The 27,832-nt window shown below is 47.2% G+C and overlaps 1 protein-coding gene across 1 annotated transcript; it reads right to left on the bottom strand.

Moving 5' to 3' along the window:
* Nucleotides 1–7,473: 7,473 nt before the first annotated feature.
* Nucleotides 7,474–20,114, bottom strand: LOC141192251 (phosphatidylinositol-3-phosphate phosphatase MTMR7-like). The gene is made up of 7 exons (XM_073661752.1): nt 19,963–20,114; nt 19,679–19,804; nt 19,530–19,579; nt 13,160–13,360; nt 10,547–10,681; nt 8,900–9,026; nt 7,474–7,836 (listed from the first exon to the last, which is right to left on the bottom strand). Exons 1-7 carry the CDS (start codon nt 20,080–20,082, stop codon nt 7,474–7,476), a joined length of 1,122 nt encoding a protein of 373 aa, XP_073517853.1. The 5' UTR covers nt 20,083–20,114.
* Nucleotides 20,115–27,832: the final 7,718 nt, after the last annotated feature.

Here is a 27,832-nt window from a genome sequence, read left to right as displayed (position 1 = left end):
TCTGACATGCACTGTGAGCTTTGAGGTCTTATATAGACAGGTGTGTGCCTTTCCAAATCAAGTCCTATCAGTTTAATTAAACACAGCTGGACTCCAATGAAGGAGTAGAACCATCTCAAGGAGGATCACAAGGAAATGGACAGCATGTGACTTAAATATGAGTGTCTGAGCAAAGGGTCTGAATACTTATGACCATGTGATATTTCAGTTTTTGTTTTTTTAATAAATTTGCAAAAAATTTCTACATTTCTGTTTTAATCACACGCTGATGACCTATCTTTATGAAAAGAGTCAAGTCCCAGACAACTGTCTTTTACTCTTTACTGCCATCTTCCCCATATTTAGGGTGGATAGTGTAGGGCGCTCATTGTTCATACCCAGAATCTATGCCTGTGAGTTGTATATATTACACAAAGGCCAACATTGGAGATGAACTCCAATCCTGACCGTTTTAACCCCTGTGATCAATAGTGACTTTATTAGTCAATAAAGACTCATTCAGACGTCCGTGGTAATCAGTCCATGCACGGACTTTCCCGACCCTAACGTGACTGCTTTATATATTTCTATGAAGCTGTAGACACTCCTGACCCGAGGGCATGTCATTCTGTACGGGGAGTTGGGGAGGAGCGTCAATGTTACTTTGTAACTGCACAGATTTATGTGTCATTTATGTCCATTTTATAGTATTGGGATAATTCACCTGGGGGATCTAATAAATTCCGAATCATCAAATATTCTGAATTATTACATGTCCGTCATAAAGTATACAAACCTCCCTTGGATTGGTATAGAGAGCCCAAAAACAAGCTGCTAATTCAAAATGTTATCAGGGTAATTTCCTAATTTTCTGCTCAGTTTCTTGCTTCTGATCTTGTAAAATTCCCCATTCCATTGCTGATCTGTGCCAGATTATCTGCTTCATTAACCCTCAACTGGTGAGGTGGGGTTTTTGTCACGCAACTGGTGAGGTGGGGTTTTTGTCACGCAACTGGTGAGGTGGGGTTTCCTATACCCCAGTGTTTAGAAATCTCTTATTTTTACAGAAAATGCGAAGATCACGTTTGTTTTAATCGTTTTCTTATTGGCGATTGATTGCATATGAGTGTAACAAATTTTTGACACCCACAAATGGATGGAAGCTAGTGAGACACGTATCCTCATACCAGCATTTTTCAATGAATGGCAGCCGAACAAAAATTCCCTGGGGTGTGGCCAGGGCCGGCGTCAGCACCCGGCGCACCCGGGCAAATGCCGGGGCCCTGAGCAGGCACAGGGGCCCACTGGCGGTCGCGCACCCCGCTGGGCTATGGGCGGAGGAGAGCCAGCGCCCGCCCTTCTCCCCCGCTTGCTCAGGGCCCTGGCAGCCGGATACTTACCTCTCCCCGTGCCTCCGCAGATCAGCTGTCTTCCTGCTCTGCGCTCCCTGTGACGTCTCAGGTCAGAGGGCGCGGTGACGTCTTTCCACCGCGCCCTCCCCTGAGCCGTCACAGGGAGCGCTGAGCGGGAAGACGCCGACAACGCTGGAGTTCGGACCCGAGCAACAGGCAGCGGGCAGCTGGTAGCAATGAGGAGAAGGGAGGTGAGTATTTCATTTTTTTTTTTTTTTTAATGTATGGAGGCATGGGGCAGTATAAAGAGAAGGGGGGACATCCTGCATGGGGCATTATAAAGAGGGGGGGGTGACATCCTGCATGGGGCATTATAAGGTGGGGAACAGCCTGCATGGGGCATTATAAAGGGGGGGGCAGCCTGCATAGTGCATTATGTGGGGGGGAACAGCCTGCATGGAGTATTATAAGGGGGGGGCAGCCTGTATGGGGCATTATGTGGGGGGTAACAGCCTGCATGGAACATTAAAAGGGGGGGGGCCTGTATGGGGCATTATGTGGGGGGTAACAGCCTGCATGGAGCATTATAAGGGGGGGGGACAGCCTGTATGGGGCATTATGTGGGGGGGTAACAGCCTGCATGCAGCATTATATGGGGGCCAGTATCCTGTATGGAGCGTTATAAGGGGACCGGTATCCTTTATGGAGTTTTATAAGGGGACCAGTATCCTGTATGGAGCGTTATATGGGGGCCAGTATCCTGTATGGAGCTTTATAAGGGGACCAGTATCCTGTATGGAGCGTTATATAGGGGCCAGTATTCTGTATGAAGCCTTATATGGGGGCCAGTATTCCGTATGGAGCCTTATATGGGGGCCAGTATTCCGTATGGAGCCTTATATGGGGGCCAGTATTCCGTATGGAGCCTTATATGGGGGCCAGTATTCCGTATGGAGCCTTATATGGGGGCCAGTATTCTGTATGGAGCCTTAAATGGGGGCCAGTATTCCGTATGGAGCCTTATATGGGGGCCAGTATTCCGTATGGAGCCTTATATGGGGGACAGTATTCCGTATGGAGCCTTATATGGGGGCCAGTATTCCGTATGGAGCCTTATATGGGGGCCAGTATTCCGTATGGAGCCTTATATGGGGGCCAGTATTCCGCATGGAGCCTTATATGGGGGTCAGTATTCCGCATGGAGCCTTATATGGGGGCCAGTATTCCGCATGGGGCCTTATATGGGGGCCAGTATTCCTTATGGGGCCTTATATGGGGGCCAGTATTCCGTATGGGGCCTTATATGGGGGCCAGTATTCCGTATGAAGCGTTATATGGGGGCCAGTGTTCCGTATGGAGCCTTATATGGGGGCCAGTATTCTGTGTGGAGCCTTATATGGGGGCCAGTATTCCGTAGGAAGCGTTATATGGGGGCCAGTATTCCATATGGAGCCTTATATGGGGGCCAGTATTCTGTGTGGAGCCTTATATGGGGGCCAGTATTCTGTGTGGAGCCTTATATTGGGGCCAGTATTCCGTAGGAAGCGTTATATGGGGGCCAGTATTCTGTATGGAGCCTTATATGGGGGCCAGTATTCCGCATGGGGCCTTATATGGGGGCCAGTATTCCTTATGGGGCCTTATATGGGGGCCAGTATTCTGTATGGAGCCTTATATAGGGGCCAGTATTCTGTATGGAGCCTTATATGGGGGCCAGTATTCCGCATGGGGCCTTATATGGGGGCCAGTATTCCGTATGGGGCCTTATATGGGGGCCAGTATTCCGTATGAAGCGTTATATGAGGGCCAGTATTCCGTATGGAGCCTTATATGGGGGCCAGTATTCCGCATGGAGCCTTATATGGGGGTCAGTATTCCTTATGGGGCCTTATATGGGGGCCAGTATTCCGTATGGGGTCTTATATGGGGGCCAGTATTCCGTATGAAGCGTTATATGAGGGCCAGTATTCCGTATGGAGCCTTATATGGGGGCCAGTATTCTGTGTGGAGCCTTATATGGGGGCCAGTATTCTGTGTGGAGCGATTCACCGGTTTCTGAGCTATTGTGGAATTTACAATAGATATCACTCATGTAATGTAAGAAGTGAAATCATTGCATTGTAGTATATATATATATATTTCTCCGTCGTATCTCTGCATCATGAATCATGGTATGTGTTAAAGGGGCCACTGAGACTCTTTCGCCCGGGGCCCAGAAACACCTGGAGCCGCCCTGGGTGTGGCAACCCCCACCTCACCAGTTAAGGGTTAAAGGGATTTTCCTTTAACCCGTTGGTGCAGCTGTTTTTTTGTAACTGTGCACTAGTCACCTTCCTTGGGTCCAGCACAGGGTCTCTGCCACTGCTCCCAGTGTCTGTTACTGTCCTTTGGCCTCACGTCGACAGCGCTGCAACCAATAACTGAGATCAGCAGCTTTGCCCGAGTTAACGGCACTACTTGCTCAGAGTCACTGAACTCACTGACTGGCTGCAGCGCTGTCAATGTGACAAATAGCTGACACTCTGCATTAGACCCAGAGAGGGTGAGTAAAGTATTGCTTTAAAAAAGAAAAGAAAATTGTATTAAAAAACCTGTAGTGTAATTCTTTAGCATCTTCTATAAGTGCAGCATAAATGACTCTAATGCTATGTCCGTAAAGGACAGCGGCCCAATCTAATCTATACACACCAGCACACACACAACACAAGGGAGTTTACAAAAATATTCTAATTGCACATTACGGAATAAACTACTTTACATACGTACTTTGTACTGATATAGTCACAATTAGGGTAATATTGCTTGACAACATATTTTAAAATATCTTAAAACAAAAATCAATTTCTGCATATAAATTACAGCCAAAATATGCAACACAAAATAAAAAAATAGATCATGATTTTATTATACTCGTCACAAAAATAAGCAATGATGGCATCAATAAATAAACCATAAATAATATATATAAAAAAAACACACAAAACCCTTTGCAACCAAGGAGAACTCCCAAAAGAACTGCGGCACCACCGTTGGGGTTTGTTCACACACAGCGCTTGTGCAGAATTTTTCTTTTTAAATCTTTGTACCATAAATAGCCACAAAATCTCATTCACATGTTGCAGATTTGTTTATTGCCCCACGGTGCGTTCTCAATTCAGGAAGAAGCATGCACCTTTTCATGACCCGCGAGCGTCTGTCTGACTCCAGCACACCTCCTCATCAAGACCAATGTGAACAGCGCCGCTCTTGATGACTCTGGCCCCATCTCTTTTAGGATCATGTTGAGACTGGACAAAAGTAAGAGCTGCTATATTTTTTGCCCTCATTCATTTCGAGGATTAGTGTCCCTTTAAGAGGCTTTCCCTTTCATTGTTTTTGGGAGTTCTACTTTTAAAAGGGTTGTCCTGGATTAGAAAATGAAAACTCTATTCCCCACCTTCCCCCGCAGACACGGCCCCATGTCTGTTACTGCGGCTCAGCCCCTACATCGCTGGGCTCCCACCCCAGGCACCGATCATGGGAAGAAGACGCTGCTTCTGACTATCACGGACCTCACTTATAAGCTGCATCTTCAGAAGATTTTGGAATCTGCAGTTGGGAGGGACGGTCATTTTATGATGATCTTCCTATTACATCTAGGAGCTTTGTTCTTGTATTGTAGCACTACAAGCGCTTGTAAACTCGTCTAGAAAACCAATATGATATTGGTCACAATGAGCCGACAAGTCAAGAAGTGAGAACGATTATTCTGGTAAGATTATCCATGCAATTTACAAAAAAAACCTAATAGCAGCTTCAATGAGCATTCAAGATGGCAGCCGTTCACTATGCAGCAGGCAGACACGTAAAGGATGGCGGGGGGATACTACACAACATTGACTCTTACCATATTAGTACTAGCCCAGTAATGTGACGCTGAGACCCCACATGTAACTACCTTGCAGCACGAATATAAAAGGATCAGTACGTTTTCTGAAAACCAGTGTCGGAAGCACTTAGAGAGAACCCTATGGCTCTTAGCCCCCAGATAACATGCAAGGATTCAAGTACGCGGGACCCCGCTGATCCGCTGATGGGCCGGATATCTGCAACGTACAGAGCTGGAATTCCTACAGAAATACAAAAGTGACCAGTAAATTCTGGACTATAAATTCTTATTATCGGCTTTTATTTTCGCTTTTCAAAAGTGGTATCTTATTTTTCCACCCCAATGTATTCTCAAAAAAGTGCTGGGAAATACAATGTGTAGGGCCATCCTATAGGGACCACAGCTGATTTTTCAATTTCTTTGGGGTTACTGCTCTACCTCACTTATATAAGTCAATAAGAAAGTCTCTCCCCACTATATTATGGAGACCTACATAAAAGTGCCAAAGCTTTTTGTTTTTTTTTCTTTATTTCCTCCAATATTGTATTCATACAGGAATGCTTCCATTAAAGTTTGCAGCATACTGTACTTTTTGGCATCTGTTTGAAGGATGGACCTATTTTGAAGTTCTGAAAAGTCTAATAGATCTGTACCGATACCGATTAATAATTAAAGGGGTTGTCCCGGACTTTAACATTGATGGCCTTTCTTTAAAGAGGTGGTCCACTACATTGTATAATGACCCCATCGATTTACACATGTTAACTAAATAAATGTTTTTGTAAATACCTCCTGCTTCCATATGTACCTGTGGGTGGCGCTATTGCTGACTGCTCAGACTGCATCACGTGACCCCGGCTGCAGGTATTTAAAAGGTGTAATTTGATGGGGGCATTATACAATGTAGTGACCACCTCTTTAAGATAAGTCATCAATGTTTGATCAATTGGGGTGCTCATTAGCGGAGCTGCACTGCGGAGCTCTGTGGAGGGAATAGTGGCTGCGGCTGCGTACTACACATCTGCCCCCTAATGATTTGAATGGGGGGCCGATATGTAGTACTCCGTCAACAGAGCTCGGCACCTGAGCATTTCTGGCCACCGTTGACACAGGAACAGCTACAGCACGCACTATCAATCAGACATTGATGATCAAGTATAGGCCTTCAATAAAGTCTTGGACCGCCCCTTTAAAGTCTCCAAATGAGATTCTGAAGTTTTGTTTCATTGGCAGTCTATGTGGAAACAGTATAAAGTTACAGAAGATCGGACCGATGGTATACCATAGCACAAAACATTAGTCTTTAAGGGATTATTCAGCCATAGACATTGGGTCATGGTTTTAATCATGTGACGAAAATCACATTGTTTTACAGTAAATTGCTGTGGTCACAGGCCAAACAGTTTATGCTTGCGTCCTTTTTTTCGAACTTTTCTCGGCCAGGTGGCAAGAACCTTACATGTGATAGTCATGCCTAACATAACTAGGAGGTAGGGGATTAATACCCAATGTCAGATCCTGGATGACCACCATTAGTCTACCAGCAACTTACACAGAAGCAAAGCACATTCAGATCTTTCACACAGTGGACCTAAACCCGAAAACCATGTAAGTGTCCATATTTCCAGTACAGGGCTCCTTTGTCAATGACAAACCTTAAATATACAAATATATTGGGACAGGATTCATGCTCCACGGACATGTGGTTTGAAATCATGAAAGGAAACAAAATGCATTATAAGGTTGGCTCTTAAAAAAAGATAACTGTTTCTGAATATTCCCGGAGGCTGCAGACACGCACTTAAGGCGTAGAGCCAATAATCGATGAACGAGCGGTCATAGGAATCATTTCAACATACGATTATTGGCCCATCTAACCAGGACCACAATCGGCAGACAAACTAGGAAAGCACCGTTTCATTGGGTGCGATACATTTTATGCATTCATTAAAATTCTTAACGGCAGCACATTACTCAGTGTAAACAGGAGACGTGCTGCTGATAACATGATACCAGATTATTAGCCATCATTGTGTCCCCGTCATTGTTTCGTCAACCTGTGTATGCACTTTTCCAATTGTCAGTCGTTCAATTGCCTGGATCAGACTGACTATATAGGACATTAGTATCTGGTCTCCGCTGCACAAACTACCACTGATACATGTGAACAAAGTCGATATGTTTTTTTTTCCCCCAGTATATCCCTCCCAGCTTACATCACTCCCTATAAATAAATAGAAGCACTGATATAATAGCAAGTGGTTAATAAGACCTCTAAGCAGTCAGGAACACTGCTTCATCTGAATCGGGATCCTTCCCACTGTCCTCGCTGGGTAACGAGTCTCCACCACTCGGAGACCGGCAGCTCAAGTCCTCCACCCCAGATTCCTGGTCACTATTAGCCGACAGGTCGGGGTCCGAGCTCTTCAAATGGTCCTGGGTTAGGATCAGGGCCGAGTCCTCCTCACCTTGGGATGGACTACGAGAGGGAAACAGCTTCAGGTTGGTGCTGTAATCTTGGGGCGTATTAGCCGGAGAGTGTTTGGTGATGCATATCTGGAAGTTGTGGATTTTTGGCTGGTCATTGAGATTCTTGTAGGTTTCATTTGACTCTCGAGTTTCCAGTTTTGTTAATCTCTAAAGGAAAAATTGTTAGACAAGAGCAAAAGTTACATTGGGTTAGGGCATGTTAATGTAACCTCTACATGCAAGTCGATCAGCAGTGGTTTAATGGTCTGTTTAGTAAGGCCGGCCGCACTTATGTTATCGTCAGCACATTTCTCGTTTACACAGGACAATGTGCTGCTAATGATAATTTTTAAACTTGCTCAAAAATTATCACACCAATGAATGTTTTGCCCCTCCATTGGATGTTTGATGGCCTGTTTAGGCAGCCAACAGTTGGGAATGAGGGAACGCTCCCTAACCCAATTATTGGCCTGCCTAAATGAACCTTTACTTGAAAACTTTATACCAATGAACAAACTTCTCTGGTGCCATAAGAAAGCCATAACGCCACAGTGCTCAGGCATTACTGACATTGAAAAGACAGAAGGTAGAGACCCTGGTTACAGTGATGTGTCACTTAATGGTCTGATTGCTGTAGTTTTTATAAAATCACTATTTTATCAGCAAGCAGATTATCATTGGGGACTAGTAAACCTGCTGCCAGGTAGTCCTACATATTCATAAGCTCTGTACAACCCCGCCCCCATCACTGATTGGCAGCTTTCTGCAAATGTAGTATACGCAAAGTGGCCAATCAGTGGTGTGGGCGGGGTTATACAGAGCTCAGCAGTCAGAGACCTGCCAATCAGTGATGTTTGCGGGGTCTGCTGCAGATAACACAGTAATTTTATCAAAATGACAGCAGGTAGCCCAGTAAGTGACAGATTGTTGGAATCAGGGCCTCTGCCCCTATATTGCGCTGCACTCAGATGGGTAGCAAAAACCTGGTAACAGATTCCCTTTAATGGTGCTCTCTTCCAGTTATTGTGTTGGAGAACACCAAAGACGTAGGGCATCGGCTAAAAATGATTGCCTCTTTTTTGTCTTGTGCAGAGTTTCTATATATAATCATTTAAAATTGTTTCTCAGTCACCATTAAAAGCTGAATTGGTTTACACTGAAACCTAAGCGGAGGTATAAACATCAAAAACATATAGGCCAGGAAGCTGGATTTTCAGTATTTCTACCACACCTTCTCTATGAACTCCATTTCCTCCTCCAGCTGCTGCGTCTCTTCTTTTACTGCCTGTAGAAAATCAGTGACTGACTGGCGAGGGTGCATTCCTTTCTCAAATCGGTTATAGAGGCCCCTCCAAAACCTTCCATGGTGAAAAATAAGTTTGAAGAGTTAGTATATGCACAAGTACAGAAGATTATCATCGAGTATATGCACAAGTACAGAAGATTATCATCGAGCAATTCTCATGATATATGTTCTTAAGACGTGCTAGCTCATGGTACACACATGAAGGGCTAGCTCACAATGCTGTATATTCTCCCATGCCAGAGAATTGGACCGATTATGCTAATGACACTCTGCTTTAACTCTGAGTGTGATCCAATTTTCTCGCATGGAAGAATTGCAGCACAGGTGTGGAGAAGATGGAGGACTTAATTTTTCCATCTTCTCCATTGTCTCTGTGCACGTACATCAGACTGCACTCGGATAACATAGTATATTATTGGTCCGAGTGCTATCCGATAAAACATCACATAGCACTAGCACTCGGCCGTGTTACGTGGCAATGTGAGCGAGTCCTAATGAGTCCCTCAGTGGCTGATCTATGGCTGGCGACTTCAGATCAGTGAAAATATGTGGTGGCAAGTTGGGCCTCATTACTCGGACAGCACACTGACACATCCTATCCTTACACTATTCACATGTCCGTTCTGTTATTTTGCTGACTGATGGTCTGTATATAAACAGAGACATCCCCTACATTGACCTTATTTGCGGACATCCAAGTTGCATCCTACTGCTATTCTTCATTTTCACTGACTGGGTACTTGAAGAAGCTTGGGAAACCTCTGTCACGTTGTTTTTGCATATGGCAAAACCATTGATAAAAACGGACATGTGGACTAAATATGCCCGAAAATTGGATCTAACACACTTGCAAAATTGGTCTGTTTTGTACAGGCAAACAAAAAAAAAACAGCTTTTGCCTGGATTCACACGTGTGTTTTGCGGTCTGAGTATGCTTCAATGCAAAGACTGGCTTCAGGTCTCCTGACCCAAACTCGACTTTATATTATGCTTTTATATAGAAAGTTCCCGATCAGGGACATCCGCATGCCCTATTAAAGGGGTTGTACCAAGTATATAAGTAATCCCCTATCAACAGGATTTAGGAATTGATCGCTAGGGGTCAGTTCCACAGAGAATGAATGGAGTAGAGATGTACATGCTCCACCTCTGCTCTGTTCAAAAGCTTGCTCTACAGAACCTCCTGGGGATTGTTGGGGGTCCCAGCGGTCTGACCCCCAAAGATCAATACTTTATCGCAGTCTAAATATGTGCAAAATGAATCACCGTGTCACAAGCTGTCATAGATGTCAGTAAATCTGTCTAAAGTGAATTGATTTGTGCCAGGCAGAAGATAGAACTGACGAGTGAGCTCTGACGCAACCCCTAAATGTAGACCATGGTTACAAGTGGGAAGAGTGTTGGGCCTTGGATTTCACCACTGAAGGACACATTGGGCTCATGATACGTCACCCCGCTTCTTTCACCTGTAAAGTTAGGGTTGATGTTTCTATATATGAATGATAAGTATATGGTGTGTTAGAGTTCTGCTGCTTTATTCAGTGCAGAGGAGGAATCAGAATAACCTCTTACCTGAAGTGGCATGGAGTGGTGTGTGGTCTCAGAGTTCCTTGGGTCTGACTGTGATCTGCTCTGTACAGAGGGTTCATGTAATCCAACCGCTGCTTCCACAGGTAAGACCAGAGGGAGTAGGTCCTCTCCTGAATTCTGGAAGATGATGATTGCATCACTGATATATTGAGATTATGAGAGCTGCAAGTATACCCGTCACCACTGCAACCTGCACTAACACTAAGGGCTCATTCAGACGTACATTTTTTGTGTACGAGTCCTATTTGTGTTATTTCCAGATAGCACTTGTACCTAGAAGAGTGAATGGGGCCATTCACATATCTGTGATTGTTTGAGAGACGGAAAATCGTGGCAAAATGTACGATAGTTATCTGAGTGTCAGGTCAAAATTAACAATGCACATCCATGGGTCAGTGAAAAAAAAAAATCGGCCAACAATTAATTGCCATCTGAGCGCTGTCCAGTTTTCCAGGTCTGTTTGATGGAAAAAGATGAAGAAACTGAAGCTCAGGCCAAACTCTAATGATAAAAACTGACACTGACCAAACTGGTGAAACTGTGCCTGATTCTCTTATATGAATGAGCCACAAGTTCTATAGCTTTCAGTGTTTCTTTGCATAGTAGCTGTGTAGCTTCATAGTCAAAATTGGAAAATCCGGTTCCAAAAAGTAGATGGAAAGATGCACTGAACTGCTTGGCCCCACCACGGTGCACCGAGCGCCTGTACTTGATTTGAACAGTCCTTCTGTACTGACAGTCCCTTTACAGCAGTGTTCCCCAACTCCAGTCCTCAGGACCCACCAACAGATCATGTTTTCAGGATTTCCTTAGTATTGCACAGGTGATGGAATTATTGCCTGTGCAGGTGATGCAATTATCAGCTGTGCAATACTAAGGAAATCCTGAAAACATGGCCTGTTGGTGGGTCCTGAGGACTGGAGTTGAGAACCACTGCTGTAAAGGGTTAGGAGATAACTTTCTGAATGCTGGAGGTCTGACCGATGGGACTTTTAGCGATGCTGAGAATGGGGCTCTTCAGTGATCAGCAGAAGGCCTCATTCACATGTACAGGTTTAAACAGGTATGTGAAAAAATGGTATCAGTGTGTCCATTTTTACCATCATTGTGTTATCAGTGTTCTTCTCATATGGATAAATATGTTATAAAGTTTCTCCAATGCTTTGTAATGTTAAAGAAGTTGTCCAGTACTTTATATTACCCCCCCCCCCCCCAATGTATCCCCCCGGGGCCCCTAAGACTTTTTGTAATTAGCTTGCGTTGCTGATAATGCCTGTGAGCTTCGCTATCGGTGGCTGCTCACAGGCATCACGTGACCCCACGCTGATGTCACGACAAGTGAGGCGTGACTCAGCGCTGGGGTCCCTACGGTGGCTGCTGGGTTGTGGGCAGGGTTACACCTCCTCCCCACGCGTCACACCCAGCATCCACCGCGCTTTCCCAATGAATAGGGAGAGGCAGAGCGTGCGGTGGATGCCGGGTGTGATGTGGGGGTTGGGGGTAACCCCGCCCACAGTCTGGCATCCACCTGGAACGCGGAAGACAGAGATCCCCGGCGGCTGCCAGCGACATCGGTGGATGTCAAAGCCGGCTGCAGCCGGGGGTCACGTGATGCCTGTGAGCGGCCAGTGATAGCGCCACTCACAGGCATTATCTGCAACGGAAGGTAATTACAAAAATCCTTAGGGGCCCCGGGGAGACACATTGGTGGGGGGTAATATAAAGTACTGGACAACCCCTTTAATCTCGGACAGCACCATGATGCCATCCGTGGGCTGTCTATGTTCTTCATGGACCCATAGACTTGTATAGGTCTTTTTCATCTGTGATATTGGAAGAAAAAACAGACATGTCTCCGTGAGTTTTGCACAGACACATAGTCCATGAAAATCCACAGGCATGTGAATAGCATTAGCATTAACACGTACATGTGGATACGGATGTCTGAATGAGGCCTCAATGAGAGCTTGATATTTTAAGAATATCTCTTTAAAGCCATGATCCTCTAGTTACAAGGATGTATCTCATGTCCTTGGCTACTGACGTGCAGGTTAGGACATTTTCTGACTGGGAAAGAAGATCTACAAGATTTCAACATTACTCAGGACAGAGAATATCTTCAAGAAGTATCTTCTAGTGGACCATTGGTTACATCAGGAACTGTGCAATTCTTAAATCCATGTACCCATCTTATTTTATTATTGGCATTTTGATTTCACCATTCTTATGTTTCTCTGTACAGTGGCACTGCCAGCGATGCCAGCGACCCAGATGGGCAGGAAAAAACTGAAATGGTTTAGGTTCACATACCCATTCAGTCTCCGGATATGTGGGAGTCCCTAAGGTCTGACACCCCCACGAATCCTGAAGTGATGGCATATCTTACCAATATGCCATCACTTTATACATTTTTCTCCTGCACAGTTATTGAAAATTTTTTGCCAAGGTTCAACCTTCACAGTTTATAAGTGATTGCTGTTATCCAGACTGTGGGGCACCGTGTGATCAGATCAGCATCAGGGACACGTCAACCATCCATATTCTATTTCTGTTACAAGCCTATAGTGACCATACACAGAGCACATATTCTCTCACATAAGTTCCTTCCTCTCCTTCTCGCAGTTGCACAGAAACTTTCCATACTGACAGGAGTATATATGGTGTTGTATGTGGACCAAGAATCTCTCATTAAATTCAAACGCACAGGGAAACTGCTCCATGAGCTGCCAGACACATTCCAGGAACTGGTCTATCACTGGGGACACCTCCTTGGGATCCCCATCTAAATTTCCATACCTTAAAAAATAAAAAAATATATATATGCTGAGGCAATGCAATTAGGGTATATGCATGCAACATCTTTTTCAGGTGGACTGCGCTCCCAAAACCGCCTGAGACTGGGAATGGCACAGAAAAACTACAGTAAGTATATTATATTAGAATGTATGGTGTTTTTTTTTTTGTCTCTTTTGCTGAGAGGAGGAGAGCTGATGGAAGATTTGGAAAGTGACACAGCTAAACTCAGCTGTGCTGATGTGGCACCCCAGGGGTCTGGTGTCCACAGTAATGTAATTGTAGCGCTGGCGTCCCTGCCCTCTGCTAGGCAGGGACGCTGCTCCCCTCACCGCTCTGCTCCGTGTCCGGCGTCCTCTCCCCGCTCTGCTGTCAGCGCGCGCTCCTGCCCGGCGTCCTCTCCCCGCTCTGCTGTCAGCGCGCGCTCCTGCCCGGCGTCCTCTCCCCGCTCTGCTGTCAGCACGCGCTCCGTCCCGGCGTCCTCCTCCTGCTCTGCTCTCAGCACGCGCTCCTTCCCGGCCCCTGTGCTTAGGGCGCGCGCGCGCGCGCTCCCCTCCTCTTAAAGGGGCCGCGCGCACCGCCCTAAAGAGTCCCCGGCCAATGGCCGGAGGACTTCATCATATATAAGGCACCTCCTCCAAAATGGAGGTGCCCGAGCAATGTTGTTTGCACCTGTGTCTCACCTGTGCTTCAGCCCTCAGGTCCCGTTGCTAGTTACCTGCCAGTTACCTGCCAGTTACCTGCCTGATTCCTGCCTGAATACTTGTTACCTGCCTGCCAGTCTGAGGTCCGACGGTCTGCCTTACTACTCCTGTCAGTCTGTCTAAAGGACCAGCCTGCCCGCTCACCTGGGAACGCATACCAGCTACCTGCCTGCTTGCCTGAGGTCCGACGGTCTGTCTTACTACTCCGGTCAGTCTGTCTATGGACCAGCTTGCCCGCTCACCTGGGAGCGCTTCTCCGTTACCTGCCTGCTTGCCAGCCCGGAGGCTCCGTTGTCACGTGCTGTGACCACCAGCTATCTCAGAGACTCTTGCCCGCTCACCTGGGAGCGCATCTCCGTTACCTGCCTGCTTGCCAGCCCGGAGGTCCCGTTGTCACGTGCGGTGACCACCAGCTATTCCAGAGACTCTTGCCCGCTCACCTGGGAGCACCCATCTACCCTCTGCCTGCTAGCCTACCCGGAGGCTCTACCATCACAGGTCGTACCTACCCCTTACCCAGAGACTGCCCTGATCACTTGCCGTAACTCCCTGTCCGTTCACCCAGAGACTGCCACCCGCTCCCTTACAAGGGCCGCCCCCTTGTATAGTAGCTCAGAGGTTCCGCCTCCCGGACCCGTTACAGTTTGCTCGGGCCCTGGAACCCGGTGGCACCCAAGCTCCCTCGCTCTCGGACCTCTGTCTTGAACTGTCCCATCAGAGGTCCCAACAGGAGGCCATCCTGGGTCACCTGCGGAATGTTAATACTCGCTTGAACACTCTGTCCGATCCACCAACAACTACGGCCAGTACCATGGTATCCTTTTCCGGACCCCGGCTCTCTGCACCTCCTCGCTTCGGAGGCGACTCCGTCCTGGCTCGGGGCTTCATAAATCAGTGCACCCTGCATTTTGAACTATTGTCCCACCAGTTTAACTCCGACCGAGCCAAAATTGCATTCATCATGTCCCATCTCACCGGGGAGGCTCTGGCCTGGCTAAATCCTCTATGGGAGAGAGGAGACCCCCTGGTGTCCGACTTGCCTGCCTTTCTCACGGCTTTCAGGAAAGCCTTCGACGAACCCGGACGGAGGACCTCATCCGCATCTTCTCTGCTTCGCCTCCGTCAGGGAAGCCTCACCGTGGGCCAATATGCCATACGGTTCCGTACCCTTGCCTCGGAGCTGGCCTGGGATAACGAAGCCCTGGTATCCGTCTTCTGGGAGGGTCTGTCCGGCCGTATTAAAGATGAACTTGCTGGTCGGGACATTCCTACCACTCTCGATGATCTAATATCCCTTGCCACCCGGATTGACCTACGGTTCCAGGAGCGTGCCAAAGAGGTCACCCGTGAGAGAAGGATTTCACATTTAGCTCCTACTTTCCAGGAACCCGTCATTCCTTCCGTTTCTCCCCAGGTACACTCTCCTGAGCCTATGCAGGTCGACCAGACCAAGATGGTCAAATCCCGTCAGGATTTCCGCCGTGCCGAGGGGAGCTGCTTCTACTGTGGCAGTAAGGAGCATCTGATCCGTGCCTGCCCGGAGAGGTCAGGAGAACGCCTGTATCTAGGTTCACTCAGTGGGGTCGATCTAGACAAAAATAAATCCTCTCCATCCCTGCTGTTGTCAGTCTCAATCATCTGCGGGGAGAATCGTTATTCCGAACTAGCCCAACTTGACTCTGGAGCAGCCGGAAATCTTATTTCACAGTCTCTGGTGGAGAAATTCCGCATCCCCACCAAACCTCTGGCTGTACCCTTGTCTGTTGTTGCCGTGGATGGGGGCCTCTTACCTCGCCCCATCCAATTCATCACCGAATCCATTACTCTGCAGGTGGGAATGCTGCATTCAGAGAGTATCTCCTTTCACGTTCTGCCTGGTCTCCCTCACGCCCTCTTGCTAGGTCTGCCTTGGCTCCAGAGACATGCACCCGTGCTTGACTGGCAAACCGGAGAAGTCCTTCACTGGGGACAGGCCTGTCATAAAACCTGCCTGGTTCCCGTCCATTCCGTCCGTCCCTCTCCTATCCCAGCTAATCTACCTGGACTTCCGATTCCTTATTGGTCTAGTGCTGATGTCTTTGTTAAGGAGGAGGCAGAGACATCACCACCTCATAGACCATGTGACTGCCCCATCGATCCCGCCAGAGTAATGCAGGTGGCTCCCGTGAGTCTAAATTGTCTCCCTCCTGGTAAGACGTTCGTATCGGTACCTGATCGGGAGAGAATCCTACACTGGGGTCATTCGTCTAAACTAGCTGACCACGCCGGTCGGAAAAAGACCCTCCAGCTCATTACCCGACACTACTGGTGGCCTAACCTGCACAAGGATGTTATGGACTTTGTTTCTGCCTGTGTGTCCTGCGCCCGCAACAAAGTTCCGAGACACCTGTCGGCCGGCCGCCTTCTTCCTCTGTCAGTACCTGCTGCCCCCTGGCAGCATTTAGCGATGGACCCTCCTCAATTCCGTCCTGGGGATAAAGTCTGGCTCTCGTCCAAATATGTCCGACTCAAGATCCCTTCCTATAAGTTAGGGTCTCGGTTCATCGGCCCACTGGTGGTCATCGGTCAGATCAACCCGGTAGCCTATAAATTGAAACTCCCGGCCAACTTACGGATCCCTAACTCCTTCCATGTATCTCTCCTCAAACCTGTGGTACTTAACTCTTTTTCTAAGTCTACAGGTACGCCTCCTGCTCTGGTTTCTGCTGAGGACAAGTTTGAGGTAGAGAACATTCTTGCCAGCAAAAGGGTAAGAGGAAAGACCTTTTTTCTGGTAGATTGGAGGGGGTTTGGTCCTGAGGAGAGAACGTGGGAGCCCCGGGAGAACATCCATGCCCCTCTCATCCTAGCTAAATTTCTGTCTGGCCTAAAAAAGGGGGGGCCTAAAGGGGGGGGTACTGTAGCGCTGGCGTCCCTGCCCTCTGCTAGGCAGGGACGCTGCTCCCCTCACCGCTCTGCTCCGTGTCCGGCGTCCTCTCCCCGCTCTGCTGTCAGCGCGCGCTCCTGCCCGGCGTCCTCTCCCCGCTCTGCTGTCAGCGCGCGCTCCTGCCCGGCGTCCTCTCCCCGCTCTGCTGTCAGCACGCGCTCCGTCCCGGCGTCCTCCTCCTGCTCTGCTCTCAGCACGCGCTCCTTCCCGGCCCCTGTGCTTAGGGCGCGCGCGCGCTCCCCTCCTCTTAAAGGGGCCGCGCGCACCGCCCTAAAGAGTCCCCGGCCAATGGCCGGAGGACTTCATCATATATAAGGCACCTCCTCCAAAATGGAGGTGCCCGAGCAATGTTGTTTGCACCTGTGTCTCACCTGTGCTTCAGCCCTCAGGTCCCGTTGCTAGTTACCTGCCAGTTACCTGCCAGTTACCTGCCTGATTCCTGCCTGAATACTTGTTACCTGCCTGCCAGTCTGAGGTCCGACGGTCTGCCTTACTACTCCTGTCAGTCTGTCTAAAGGACCAGCCTGCCCGCTCACCTGGGAACGCATACCAGCTACCTGCCTGCTTGCCTGAGGTCCGACGGTCTGTCTTACTACTCCGGTCAGTCTGTCTATGGACCAGCTTGCCCGCTCACCTGGGAGCGCTTCTCCGTTACCTGCCTGCTTGCCAGCCCGGAGGCTCCGTTGTCACGTGCTGTGACCACCAGCTATCTCAGAGACTCTTGCCCGCTCACCTGGGAGCGCATCTCCGTTACCTGCCTGCTTGCCAGCCCGGAGGTCCCGTTGTCACGTGCGGTGACCACCAGCTATTCCAGAGACTCTTGCCCGCTCACCTGGGAGCACCCATCTACCCTCTGCCTGCTAGCCTACCCGGAGGCTCTACCATCACAGGTCGTACCTACCCCTTACCCAGAGACTGCCCTGATCACTTGCCGTAACTCCCTGTCCGTTCACCCAGAGACTGCCACCCGCTCCATTACAAGGGCCGCCCCCTTGTATAGTAGCTCAGAGGTTCCGCCTCCCGGACCCGTTACAGTAATGTTATGTCTGAGAGCAGGTGGGAGGTCCTTTGGTCAGGGATCCTGTGCATGCCACACCTCCTGCCCAGTCTTGGGAGGGGAAGGACTTCCCCTATATAGACCTGGGGCTGAGGCAGGGTTAGGGAGTTCTGAGAGGAGAAGACAGGGAGCAGAGCTGCTCTATGGGCTCTGCTCCACAGGCAGGCCCTGTCCAGGGGCCTGAGCCTGGAGTTAAGAAGAGTAGCGAAGAGAAGCAGCTTAGGAAGAAACAGCAGAAGCAGTACTACAAGGAGTCAGGGGCTGGCAGCTGCAGAGCTCGCCCTGACTGAGAAGATTTCTTACCGGACCCGGAGTCCGAGGCTGTGGGGACTAACTCCTACCCAGCAGCAGAATCCGTCAGGCAGGGGATTTCAGGTCCTCTGGCCAAGAAGCCCGAAGGCACGGTCACACGCGTGGGACCAGCACCGCCACCGTGGAGCGGAAGCCACTAGAAGGCCCCGAGTCACCGGCCATACGGGTGAGCACCACACGGTACACTCAGGGACGTGGGCTACTTATACCCGCTTCTAGCAAGGTAGCCAGAAGAGTACAGTTAGTTTGGGAGGCCTACAACTCCGCCTGGCCAGGGGAGATCCCATCTGCTCAAGGACTGACCAGGCCCCAATCGCTAGCCAGTACTCCGGGAGGGTCTATCGTTGTCACCAGTAAAGACCCTGAACTACACCGCATCGTCTCTGAGTGGTTCCTGCTACCCCCATCATCCACATCTGCTGCCCTGAGGCCATACCCCTCCCGTTGGGGGTTATACCATCTACGCTGCACCATCCATCCACCGGCCTCAGCGGACTGTCCTGCAGCGGCAGCTCCATAGCTGCATTCAACGGGTGGCGTAGTCGTACAACATCTACCGCTGATACGTCGCTTTGACTCCCTGGGCACGGACCGGGTCACCGCCACGAGACTACAACCCTCAAGAGATCCGGCTCCGGGTAAGCTCCCGCGTGCGCAACGCAGCGCGACACAGGCCCAGGGGCGCGTCACTGACCCTAGCCCCACACTGACTGCTGGGCCCATATCTGAAATGTGTTGATTGATGGGATTTGAATACAGTTGACATTCTAATCATGCAGGAGGTTAGACCAGGAGATCCGGGCTTTCATTATAACCCACACAATGAGAAACCTGCTGTAAGATATGGTGTGGACGTGTTCTTTTTCTAGCATCTTGCTGCCTCTTTATAATTGGACAGCATCATACAAGGAGAAGTACATGCCCCACAGTGAAAGCTCTCTGATAACACCCACTTGGATGTAACGAAAATTAACTCATTAGGTGACAAATACTTTGATTGTTAATATCCCTGCAACAGAGATGCAAAATAAAAAAAGAACTAACAATTATTTTTTTTTCTGCTCTGAAGCTACAACATGTTTTCAGTTCAACACGAAAAATTTGGTGAAAGGCCCTCTGTAAATAAGTGACTCTGTTTGACTTTTCCAACATATGTGCAGTGACCAGGGTTACCTGTGATTAAATTTGTGTCCAAATGAAATCCAGTCTTTTTCAATTAACACCTAATAGTAATTGGGAAAAATAAAAGTTACACTATGCAAAAAATATCAACTCCGTAAATCTCCACCAGTACATAGAGTATATGAAATAAAACCTCTTACCATAAATCCTCTGATGGTTCGGTAATAGGGGTCAAGTAACAGACTGGATACAGAGCAGACCTGAGCGGTGCGGTCCCATCCATCAGAACAATGAACGAGCACGCTGGCGCCCTCTTCTGACACGGCCTAAATGTGCAAATTAAATGTAAAATATTACACATTTATATAATTACAAATCTCGTTTATTCTCAGCACTAAAAGGATCATTTTTGTACAGTCCGTGCCTAGAATAGTACAAATCAGACAAGCACCAGTAGAATATGACCAGATACAACACATCTTACCTTTGCAATGAAGATACCAGCATCTAGGATTGTTTTCACGTGTTTTAACCAGCCAGAGGATTCAAGACCCCAAAGAAATTCACCCATAGAAGGAGATCGGAGCTCACAAACTGCAATCATGAACAGAACAATAAGCTCACTATAGCAACAGATTCTGTATGTGAAGTATTTCTGCTCCAAGACTTGAGATAGAGAATATATATATATATATATATATATATATATATATATATATATACAGTCATGGCCAAAAGTATTGAGAATGACACCAAAATTATATTTTCACATGATCTGCTGGCCTCTGGTTTTTATTAGTGTTTGTCTGATGTTTATATCACATACAGAAATATAATTGCAATCATATTATGAGAACCAATAGGTTATATTGACAGTTAGAATGAGTTAATGCAGCAAGTCAATATTTGCAGTGTTGCCCCTTCTTCTTCAAGACCTCTGTAATTCTCCCTGGCATGCTCTCAATCAACTTTTGGACCAAATCCTGACTGATAGCAGTCCATTCTTGCATAATCAATGCTTGCATTTTGCCAGAATTTGTTGGTTTTTGTTTGTCAACCCGTCTCTTGATTATTGACCACAAGTTCTCAATGGGATTAAGATCTGGGGAGTTTCCAGGCCATGGACCCAAAATCTCTCTGTTTTGTTCCATGAGCCATTTAGTTATCACCTTTGCTTTATGGCAAGGTGCTCCATCATGCTGGAAAAGGCATTGTTGGGCGCCAAACTGCTCTTGGACGGTTGGGAGAAGTTGCTCTTGGAGGACATTCTGGTACCATTCTTTATTCATGGCTGTGTTTTTAGGCAAGGCTGTGAGTGAGCCGATTCCCTTGGCTGAGAAGCAACCCCACACATGAATGGTTTCAGGATGCTTTACAGTTGGCATGAGACAAGACTGGTGGTAGCGCTCACCTCTTCTTCTCTGAATAAGCTGTTTTCCAGATGTCCCAAACAATCGAAAAGGGGATTCATCAGACAAAATGACTTTGCCCCAGTCCTCAGCAGTCCACTCCCTGTACCTTTTTCAGAATATCAGTCGGTCCCTGATGTTTTTTCTGGAGAGAAGTGTTTTCTTTGCTGCCCTCCTTGAATCCAGCCCTTGCTCAAAGAGTCTCCGCCTCACAGTGCGTGCAGAAGCACTCACACCAGCCTGCTGCCATTCCTGAGCAAGCTCGGCACTGCTGGTAGTCCGATCCCGCAGCTGAAACAGTTTTAAGATACGGTCCTGGCGCTTGCTGGTCTTTCTTGGGCGCCCTGGAGCCTTTTTGACAACAATGGAAGCTCTCTCCTTGAAGTTCTTGATGATGCGATAGATTGTTGACTGAGGTGCAATCTTTGTAGTTGCGATACTCTTCCCTGTTAGGCCATTTTTGTGCAGTGCAATGATGGCTGCACGTGTTTCTTTAGAGATAACCATGGTTAGCTGAAGAGAAACAATGATACCAAGAACCAGCCTCCTTTTAAAGTGTCCAGTGATGTCATTCATACTTAATCATGACTGATTGATCGCCAGCCCTGTCCTCATCAACACCCACACCTGTGTTAATGGATCAATCACTAAAACGATGTTAGCTGCTCCTTTTAAGGCAGGACTGCAATGATGTTGAAATGTGTTTTGGGGGTTAAAGTTCATTTTCTGGGCAAATATTGACTTTGCAAGTACAGTAATTGCTGTTAAGCTGATCACTCTTTGACATTCAGGAGTATATGCAAATTGCCATTACAAAAAATGAAGCAGTAAACTTTGGAAAAATTACTATTTGTCTCATTCTCAATACTTTTGGCCATGACTGTATATATATATAGGGTTGTGTAGGATACTCCAAGTGAGGATATGACTTAAAAATTGTACAATGAAAATGTAAAATTCTGTATTATTTATTATATTGGGGTTGGTCACTTTATATAAAAAAAATTCCAAAAGGGTGATAAAATGTAATGTTTGGCACATACAACTATAGATTACTTCCCCGGAGTTTGCCTTCTTCCTAAGGTGCGCCTGGAGGCCATGTTTCTCCCCAGGTAAGTTATACACCTCTACCCATCTACGTGATGTACAAGAAAACATGATTCATCAGACCAGAACCCTTTCTTCTGTTACTCTATGGTTCAGTTCTGATGCCCATATACCCTTGTAGGTGCTTTTGGCTGTAACCGGGTCAGCATGACAATGACCAGTGTGCATCTCCATATGTAATAAGCTGCAATACTTTATCCTGACATCTTTTCTTCATAGCCAAAAGTTAATTTTTCAGCAATATGTGCCACAGTATTTCTTCTGCAGCACCGGACCAGCTGGGGCTACTGTACCTTTCGTTCCACACAAGTATCAATGAGCCTTGGGCGCCCATGACTCCGCCACCTGCTCACCGGATGTTCTACCCTGGTAGGCACTAACTATTGTATGCCAGGCACACCCCACAACACCTGCTGTTTTTGAGATCTTCTGACAACCCTCATGGGGGCACCTCTGACAAGGAGAATATTGAGATCTCTAGACATCATGATTTGTCCATTGAAAATGGAGCTGTTTAGGGAATAGAGCGCACAGAACATAGGGAAAAAAAACAGTGGAGGGGGAAAGAAATAATTTGAGGTGCTCTCCTGGAGGGATTGTGAGAGTCACAGCTCCTAAACCAGGAGTAATAGAACGCTAGCTGCCATCTATAAGAAATATCTTTTATGTATTCTTTTACCCTATGCACAAAATAAACATTCATGGAAAACTATAAATTGGCAGCAGCGTGTGCAATGTCCTCAAGGGCCAACATACATACGCTGAAAGGAGATTTGCAAATAACATTTTTCGCTGTTGCCCGTTCCTGTGGCACCATTAATGTACTAGGCCTTAATGAGTTTGGTGACATAACGTCTTGTGATCGCTATTTTAACTCTCTAAGAACCAGGGAGTTTTTTATTTAAGCGCTTTTTGTGTTTATGGAGCTGACATTTTTATTGATACCAATTTGGAGTACATAGAACGTTTTGCTAGCTTTGTATTGTATTTTTTTTGTTAAGTGAGGTGACAAAGAACCCACAATTTTGGCATTTTGATTTTTTTTTTCTGCAATGTTTACCGTAAAGGTTAATTACCATAATTCCATACTTTGATACATCTGACTTTTACGGATGTGGCGATACCAAATGTTTTTTTTTCCGTTTCTTTGTTTTTAATAGGGAAAACGTGGGATAGTTAAAAATTATCTATTTTTTATATTTTGACTTTTTATTTTTTTTACATTTTTTTTTTGTACCCATTAGTGGACTTAAACATGTGATCCTTGGATTGCTTATATATACTGTAATACCACAGTATTGCGGTATTTACTGGAAATCATGGTTTCCTATGGCACTCAGTCTGCTGTAAAAAGTACTAAGATGGGCCTTAAAGGTAAAGGCATTTTGCCCATAGCGGTAGACCACGTGGCCACTATGGCGCTCATTAGCTGGGAAAGCCTGAGGCTACAGGGCTTTCTTCTTCCGCATATCATTCTTTGAAAGATGGCCTTTGTTCCCCATCATTCAGCCTGTACGTCTGTGCTCGAAGTCTCAGCACTGCAGGTGCAATGACGTCACTAGATCGGGCCCTCTGTGTGGAGTTTTTTTTTATTTTGGCAACAAGAAAAGCGTATACTGTGGGATCCATCATACATGATGTGGGGCGGCCATCATACTGTGTGAGCGAACTGTTGGGGGCCATCATACTGTGTGAGCGAACTGTTGGGGGCCATCATACTGTGTGAGCGAACTGTGGAAGACATCATACTGTGTGTGTATATGTGTGGGGGGCTGTAAGAGCATCATACTGTGTGTGTGTGTGGGGGGAGTAGTGTAGGTGCATTATACTGGTGGGGTTTGCCATGGGGTCATCATGTTGTCCATGTAAGGACTACTGTGGGAGAAAATTATGACAGGAGATTCACTCCGAGGTATCGCACCGTGTGTGGAGGGCAGCATACTCTATGGGGTTTATTAAAATCAAAAACCAGGGGAGGAGTCCTGAGGAGATAATTTGCATATTCCCACTGCATTTTGGGGTAAGTGAAGAGTCTCCGCGAGCTCAAAGAACACTGGATTTTGGCTGTTGGAGCTGAAAAGAGGACATCGGTAAACCAGGGGAGGAGTCCTGAGGAGATAAATTGCATATTCCCACTGCATTTTGGGGTAAGTGAAGAGTCTCCGCGAGCTCAAAGAACACTGGATTTTGGCTGTTGGAGCTGAAAAAAGGACATCGGTAAACCAGGGGAGGAGTCCTGAGGAGATAATTTGCATATTCCCACTGCATTTTGGGGTAAGTGAAGAGTCTCCGCGAGCTCAAAGAACACTGGATTTTGGCTGTTGGAGCTGAAAAAAAGGACATCGGTAAACCAGGGGAGGAGTCCTGAGGAGATAATTTGCATATTCCCACTGCATTTTGGGGTAAGTGAAGAGTCTCCGCGAGCTCAAAGAACACTGGATTTTGGCTGTTGGAGCTGAAAAGAGGACATCGGTAAACCATTTTGAAGCTTTTTTTTTTAAGCTTTTTGTCACTGTTTTCAGAACAATAAGAACATGGAAGAGTCCAGGAGCCATTTGGTGAGCTGCATATTCTGCTACATGTTCACAGACTTGCCAGTGGAAAAGCCAAACTTCACATGCCAGAAATGCAAGCTTGTGTCCCTGTTGGAGGAAAAGTTGCGAAATCTAGAAGAGAGGTTAACTACCTTGAAAATCATTAAGGAAGGTGAAGAGTTCTTAGACAGAGCAGAATTATCTCTTCATGATTCAGAAAGAGAAGAAATTCGAACTGCACCTGACGAAACAGAGGAATGGAAGCATGTGACCCACAGAAGCAGGAGGATCGAGAGGCAGTCAGCACCCATAAGCTCAGGAACCAGTACCAGGCTCTCACGCAGGAGAACCATGAAGAAATACAGCAAGATAAGACTTTGCCAGCAATGAATAACCTTGTAAGCCCTCAGAATCCTCCTGGATGGAGAAAGAAGAATGTTGTGAAGAAAAAACGGAGAGTGGTGGTCATGGGGGATTCCCTGTTAAGAGGAACAGAGGCCGCTATCTGCTGACCAGACATAACCTCAAGAGTAGTGTTGAGCATTCCGATACTGAAATATCGGGTATCGGCCGATATTCGCGGTATTGGAATTCCGATACTTAATTCCGATACTTTTGCAATATCGTATACCGGAATCGGAAGTTCCCATAATGCAATGAGACATTTTCATTTTATTCAGCCAATGAGGATCCTAAGAAGTGTGGGCACATCCTGTTAGGCATGTAGGCATCTTAACTAATGGCATGGCTGTGATTGGCTGCTAAAATTATGTCATGATGCACTATAAAAGCCACCGCCGCCATTTTGAGCTCACTCTGCTGTGAATTCAGTTAGGGATAGGACGCTGTTGTTCTGAGGGACAGTTTTAGCTACCTATTTGCTCTATACTGCTTTACCCAAGCTACTTTCTAAATCACTGTGCCTTGCAGTGCTAGTGCACAGTTCCCTGTGCTGTTCACCGCTGTCTGCAAGGTCTGGTGTGTGAGTGCAGCTCACCCTGTAGTGTGTGCTTCAACCCTGTCTGGTTGTAGTGCACTCAGTGTGTGTCACTGCCTCATACATTGTCCTTTTTTGCCAATTCATAATTTTTCCTGATATCTCCTATTAGTGTGGTGGTTCCATCCGTATTCAGCTAAATTGGTTCCAAACACACTATATAGGAGTAGATAGAGAATTTTTTTTGGTCTTGCAGCGCTAGTGCACAGTGCTCTGCATCTGTACTGTTCACCGCTGTCTGCAAGGTCTGGTGTGTGAGTGCAGCTCACCCTGTAGTGTGTGCTTCAACCCCGTCTGGTTGTAGTGCACTCAGTGTGTGTCACTGCCTCATACATTGTCCTTTATTGCCAATTCATAATTTTTCCTGATATCTCCTATTAGTGTGGTGGTTCCATCCGTATTCAGCTAAATTGATTCCAAACACACTATATAGGAGTAGATAGAGGAGCCTTTCTGCAGCCTTGGGCCCTGCAGCCCCAGCCAGATTAGTATTAGCCTATTTTTTGCAGCCTCATCTATTGCATTGTAGGTTACCTTCCTACATTGTAATAGCTACAAAAAGTTTGTGATACTATCGTTATTACATCTTTAGGCACATCCAGTGTCTTTTTGTGACAAAAAAAAACCTAAATAAAGTTCACCAAACACTCCACTTTACAGTTGTGTAGGCCACATTAGCTCATATTAAAGTCTAGTCCACACTTTATAAAATTAGTGTTTCTTATACCTGTTAGCAGCTGTTCAGGAATAAGCACACTAAGCCCTTAGTACTTTTCTGCCTATCTTTATCAGTCTACCAAGATGAAGAAGGCAGGGAGTAAGGCATGTGGTCGTGGGCGTGGGCGTGGAGTTTCTGCAGGGAGAGGACGTGAGGATTCTGTGCCTGCAGGAAGAGGACGTGGGGATTCTGTGCCTGCTGCGGGCACCAGTGACTCAGCGTCCCCCAGTTTTACCAGGGAACAGTCCTTTATGCGCAGCTTTGTAGGAGCTAGCCGTACCCCACTGCTGCGCGAGGACCAAATTGAAGCCGTTGTCGGATGGATGGCAGCTAACGCATCGACTTCAATTAGTTCCAGATCCTCTCAGGTCCTGAGCACTGAAGAGCACCCATCTGTCTCTTCACCACCTGCCACATTGCCCAGGCAGTCAGAGAGCCCTGGACAGGAGCCATCTCTACTTCTGTTCTCTGAATCTCTTGGCTTGTAAAGAGGGGGCCAGCCAAGCAGAATTCGAGAATTTGAAGAAGAGGTAGTATGCAGTGATGCGCAACCGTTTTGTCTCTCTGAATCTGAAGAGGCGGGTGGGCCAGTGCCTATGGTCAGCAGCACACCTCAGTACGCATCTGATGATGAGACTCAGGTGCCACTTTCTGGTGCGTACTGTGCTGTCGAGACTACCCAGGAGAAGCAGTTGTTTGAAGAGGGTGGTGTAGATGATGAGGTCCTTGACCCATCATGGCGTGAGGGACAGGAAGGTGGTGGGAGCAGCTCTGAGGAAGAGATTCCCCGAACGGCCCAAAAAGGAGGGAGAGGGAGGGGGCAGACTTGGTTGCCTGTAGCCTCCACTTCGGCACCCATTAGGAGCATGGCTCTTCCAAAATCCAAAGCGGGCGCTCCCAAGACTTGCAGTGCCTGGTCCTTTTTTGACACAGTTGCAGATGACATTTGCTTTGTCAAATGCAAGCTGTGTAATCAGAAGGTGAAAAGAGGGAAAAGTGTCAGCAACCTCAATACCACAAATATGTGGAAACATGTGCGGACCAAGCACGTGGTGGAGTTACACAAACACACTGAAGACCTAGGCCAACCTACAGCACTACCTACCACCTCTTCAGCTCGTGTTGTAGCCTCTTCCTCCAGCTCACACACAGCTGGTTCGGCTTCCTCACAGGATCGCCATGGAAGAATCTCTGGCACTGTTGTACAGAGACACAGTGTAATTCCACCCACAGCACCACTTTCCCAGTCATCCTCACACTCCCAGGCCAGTCTACAGCCATCGTTAGCACAGGCATGGGAGAAAAGGCGCCCATACTCGGCAAACCACCCCCGAGCACAGGCTCTGAATGCTGGCATTGCTAAACTACTGGCCCTTGAAATGCTATCATTCAGGCTGGTGGAGACTGACACATTCCGTAACTTTATGGCATTGGCAGTCCCACAATACAACGTGCCCAGCCGCTTTTATTTCAGCAGGCAAGCCGTCCCTGCCCTGCAACATCATGTGGAGGGAAAAATTAAACATGCGCTACAAAACGCCGTCAGTAGCAAGGTCCACCTGACCACTGATGCGTGGACCAGTAAGCAT

This window comes from Phyllobates terribilis, unplaced genomic scaffold (genome assembly GCF_046119375.1).
Source record: "Phyllobates terribilis strain yellow unplaced genomic scaffold, ASM4611937v1 Scaffold_56__1_contigs__length_8794411, whole genome shotgun sequence".
In the NCBI taxonomy this organism is placed as follows: Eukaryota; Metazoa; Chordata; class Amphibia; order Anura; family Dendrobatidae; genus Phyllobates; species Phyllobates terribilis.
Note: the sequence above shows the minus strand (reverse complement) of the source record. Positions and strands in the feature narration are given on the sequence as shown.

Excerpts from the sequence above, each read along its gene's own strand:
- LOC141192251 (XM_073661752.1), bottom strand. The coding sequence starts at position 20,082 with ATGATTGCAGTTTGTGAGCTCCGATCTCCTTCTATGGGTGAATTTCTT. Across the intron at positions 13,361-19,529 it reads GGACACAAATTTAATCACAG|GTATGGAAATTTAGATGGGG; the intron begins GTAACCCTGGTC and ends TTATTTTTTAAG. Across the intron at positions 10,682-13,159 it reads AAGGAGAGGAAGGAACTTAT|AATTCAGGAGAGGACCTACT; the intron begins GTGAGAGAATAT and ends ATCATCTTCCAG.